At 48.0% G+C, this 3,903-nt stretch overlaps 1 protein-coding gene across 1 annotated transcript; it reads right to left on the bottom strand.

The window, feature by feature from the left end:
- Positions 1 to 1,203: 1,203 nt before the first annotated feature.
- On the bottom strand, positions 1,204 to 3,431 carry LOC120839068. The gene is made up of 3 exons (XM_042291329.1): positions 2,468 to 3,431; positions 2,168 to 2,380; positions 1,204 to 1,367 (listed from the first exon to the last, which is right to left on the bottom strand). The coding sequence occupies exons 1-3, from the start codon at positions 3,429 to 3,431 to the stop codon at positions 1,204 to 1,206; spliced, it is 1,341 nt and encodes a 446-aa protein (XP_042147263.1).
- Positions 3,432 to 3,903: the final 472 nt, after the last annotated feature.

Genomic DNA, 3,903 nt, shown 5'->3' with positions numbered 1-3,903 from the left:
GTGGGGGGGAAGGGGGGGGGGGGGGGAGGTTCTCTTCTTTTTCACCAATTATACAAACTTAACCAGAAAGAAGGACTCGAGGCTCGAAATGTGGCTGCCGGATAACTCTAGCGGATATTTGCCTGATCTACGGAACTTTCTTTTCCAGACCTTTCTTGGGGCCTTGCCCTCTGGAACGCCGAAGAGAGACGCCCTTCTTTTACATTTCGCGAACCTGTAGCAAGTGCAGACCGTTCGAAAATCAGCCGCGTAGCAACAAGTTTGTCGCCGTTTCGCCAGCGACATTTCGACGTTTCATTTATGCGTCCACAGCACACCCCGAATACCAAACATTTACGGTGGGAAAGTGAGGGAGAGGAGGAGACGAGAGCGCGGGGATGTAAGAGCGCTGAGCTCGGATTGGAAGGATAGTTTTGGGGACGCGAAGGAACTCGCCGTTCGAACGCGAGACCCTGCGCGAAGGCCGCATGACGCCCCAGTTCGTTCTGACTGGAGGGTGTGCAAAGAAAACACTTCGTTACCTACAAAAATTGTCAGCGGGTACGCGTTAACGGCGTTACCGGTAACGCCTCACTTTATTCTGCAACGTAGTAACCAGTTACATTTTCAAAACGGTAACTCATAACGTAGTGATGTTGCCTATTCCGTGTAAGGGTTAGGGAGTTTCATTCCTCGTCACATCTTCTTCTCAAGACATATATTAAAAATAGACACTACAATTGATTTTGTGTGTTTCCAGGGACCATGTCATCCCAACACCTATGGCCTTTGTCCAAAGTCGAATAAGAAAAATGAACAGAAAAGTAACCTGCGTTAATTCTTATTTGTAAAACTTCGATGTAACGTATCTCTGTAACGCGTTTATTTTATTTGCAAGAATAACATATTTCCTTACTTTCTTTTTTCCGGCAACACCTACAACACCACCCACAAACCTTAAAAAGTCCAAACAAATTGCTCCAAATATATGCTCCGCCATTTGTACAACCCAACCATGTAGGGCCGAAAACACCACATGTCCTATGTTCCCACCGAGCTGGCTTTCTGATTGAGATATATTTACCTTACATCAAGACGAAAACCATTGCCTGTTCTATACGACTACGTATAATGAAGCGCTTAAGGAAGCGACAAGGCGTTAGAGTCGCGACTCAAACACCGGATTATATCGCAATATTTGCTGGCCACCATGGGACCTCAGCTTTAAGAAGGCTTGACAATGAATATAACCGTTCTCCTAATGAGGATACGAGAGAGCAAGCAGAGGACCGCACAGGTGAAAGCAGCGATTCCAGCATAGCGGAAGGCAGCGCGTCCTCCGTACTTGCCAAAACCGGTACCCCCAACGAGGCTTCCCAATACCGCACCTGGAAGAAAATCGACGTAGTTATGAGTATAGTGGACATGGAGGAGTGAAAGCTTAGACAATATTAGACAAAAATAAGCGAAGGAAACCTAAATTTCAAAAGCGGGCCCGCAAGTCTTGGCTCTGATTGTAAGCTTTTGATGTAGTAAGGAAACGGGTAGTTCAACAGTTAGACACACTGGCAAAAAAGTGAAAGCCGTTTACAACTCCCTGTAACGCCGAATCGGAGCGCAGCTCTTGAGGAGGAGGAGTGAAGGGTAGTGAAGGGAGGGTAGACCCCTCCTCCTTCTCCTCCTCCTCCCCTCATTCTTTAATATGCTCCGGGGGGGTCACCTCGGGGAGGGGGAGTGTCACGTGACCGGGGAGGGGGGTCACGCGACCTCGGGGTGGCGTGACCTGGGGGTTACGTGACCTTGAGGCGACCTTGGGAGGGGTCACGTGACCTCGGGGGTCACGTGACCTTGGGAAGGCGACCACGTGACCTCGGGGGTAACGTGACCTCGGAGGGGTCACGTGACCTACAGGGGGTCACCTTGGGGGTCACGTGACCTTGAGGTGGCCTCGGGAGAGGTCACGTGACCTCGGGATGACCTTGGTTACGCCGACGGCGACGGCGACGCCAACGGCGACGCCGCTCAAGCCGGAAACGGGCGCCTAAGAGCTGCGCTGTAAAAAGATCTTTGATGCTGTTTGTAATACTACACCTTCCATTCTTGCTCTTCTTGACCTTCAGACATCGTAGTCGCGCTTTTCACGGGAAACTGACTGTACAGCGTATAGTCCACCAGATTGTCAACTTACCGATTCCTTCAAATCCTAAGATGTTCAGGATGCACATCACGAAGGTAGTTGTGCCTGGTGGAGCGGCCTCTTTGGCAAACACAGTAATGGAGGACAGCGCCATAGAAAATGCGATACCGTTGGGAATGGCGGCGAGGAGCGTATACCACGGGTTACGAACAAAAGAGCTTCCAATAAAGGACGCCGCATACGAGGCAAACGCCATTGAACACGCTGGGAAATAACCGATTCTTTTTAAGATCAACCCAGAGAAAACAAAAACGAACAGTTCCACAAGACTGACTACTGCGTTATATATACCAAATGTAAGCTTGGATGATCCTATGTCTTCCATCAGCCACGCGTTGAACGATGAAGTGAATGCGAACAATGATCCGAGGAGACAGGTCCAGAGAGCGAACACTATCACTTCCAGGCAATAGAAGACAGTTTTCACATCCCTGAAAAAAGTAGTCGTTACCCTTTTCATTGTCAATCGCGGCGTTAAGCAGAGCAGAAGAATATTTATTAGAAGGAAAATTGCAAAAAGGACGACACCCGGTGTGTAGCCGGAACGTCCTCCCGTCATCTTGTTCGCTTCGTCAATGAAGAAACCCACAAGAGGACTGCTGACCCCATAGCCCAATGTTCCCCAGAGTCGATTGTGTCCGAAGGACTTCGCATTATCACCCAGTAATTCGCAAAGCGCAGCATCCGATATAATGTACACTGCCCCGGAAGCCACATACGCTAGAACCACAAACACCACATAAAGGTAGAACGCGACCAATCTGGACGAGCGTTCCTGGCACGGACAGGTGAAATCGCAACTGTCTTTTTCATGGCCTGCCGTCCTATTCCATACAGCCTTGCAGACGGTGGAAGTACGGTTGCCGAGGGCGATCTCTGCTTCGACCTTGAAGGAGATGTCACCCAGCAAGTTTCGCCGACAAGAGAAGTTGCACTTTAGTGACTGTCCCGTGCAACTTGAAGGTGCGCGCATAAATGTTACGTTTCCATCGGAGCATGACAGCAGCCCACTCATATATGTGTCCCCTGTCTGGATGTACTGGCTCGTAAAGACAAGTCCAAACGATACAAGAGCGATCGTTTGCAAAGCGATCAACACTGCTGTGGCGTTTTGCGTCCTGTCGACGATGAAACCGCAGGCAGGCTTGAAAAATATGGCGATCAGAGGAATGAAAGTAAAGATGTAGGCTATGGTTGTCTCCTCAAATCCATTTGCACGACCCACAGCTGTTCCGTAGGGATGCACGCAAGCCATCGCTGTGGTGGAAAAGAAACAAAGTTTGACACATATAAGAGTGAATGCCCCGAAGGCTGCCTCACCATCGTTCGTATTCTATACATCTGTAGCAAAACTACTTTTGATTAGTGCAAATTACTTGAATGTGAGACGTAAAAAAATTATTTAGTTTTGCGCTCGAAGTTATTTGCGCTCAAAGTCGTGACAAAAAAAACACAGTAAAAAAAAAAGCAACATATAGGGCAGTTCAAAAAAACGTATATTTACCTATCCTTCTGTGTCTTTCCTTTTTTTATTGTTGCATCATGTCAACCAAGATAGCAAACATACAGCCCAAGCCCATAAATTTACACACAGAGCAATAGTTGACCATATTGCAACCGCAAGAGAAAAACTACCGAACTATCTTCTCTGGCATGTCGTCGGTCATGTTAACTTTACAGGGTGCCTTTTTTAAGCTTAACATATTTGTTTAAAAAGATCCGTGAAA

The sequence above is a fragment of the Ixodes scapularis genome, unplaced genomic scaffold (genome assembly GCF_016920785.2).
Source record: "Ixodes scapularis isolate PalLabHiFi unplaced genomic scaffold, ASM1692078v2 PGA_scaffold2__306_contigs__length_199485367, whole genome shotgun sequence".
Lineage (NCBI taxonomy): Eukaryota > Metazoa > Arthropoda > Arachnida > Ixodida > Ixodidae > Ixodes > Ixodes scapularis.
The sequence above is the reverse complement of the archived record's forward strand: the minus strand, read 5'-3'. Positions and strand labels throughout refer to the sequence as shown.

Excerpts from the sequence above, each read along its gene's own strand:
- LOC120839068 (XM_042291329.1), bottom strand. The coding sequence starts at position 3,431 with ATGGCTTGCGTGCATCCCTACGGAACAGCTGTGGGTCGTGCAAATGGA. Across the intron at positions 2,381-2,467 it reads ATCATCCAAGCTTACATTTG|CGTGTTCAATGGCGTTTGCC; the intron begins GTATATATAACG and ends GTTATTTCCCAG. Across the intron at positions 1,368-2,167 it reads CTTAGGATTTGAAGGAATCG|GTGCGGTATTGGGAAGCCTC; the intron begins GTAAGTTGACAA and ends ATTTTCTTCCAG.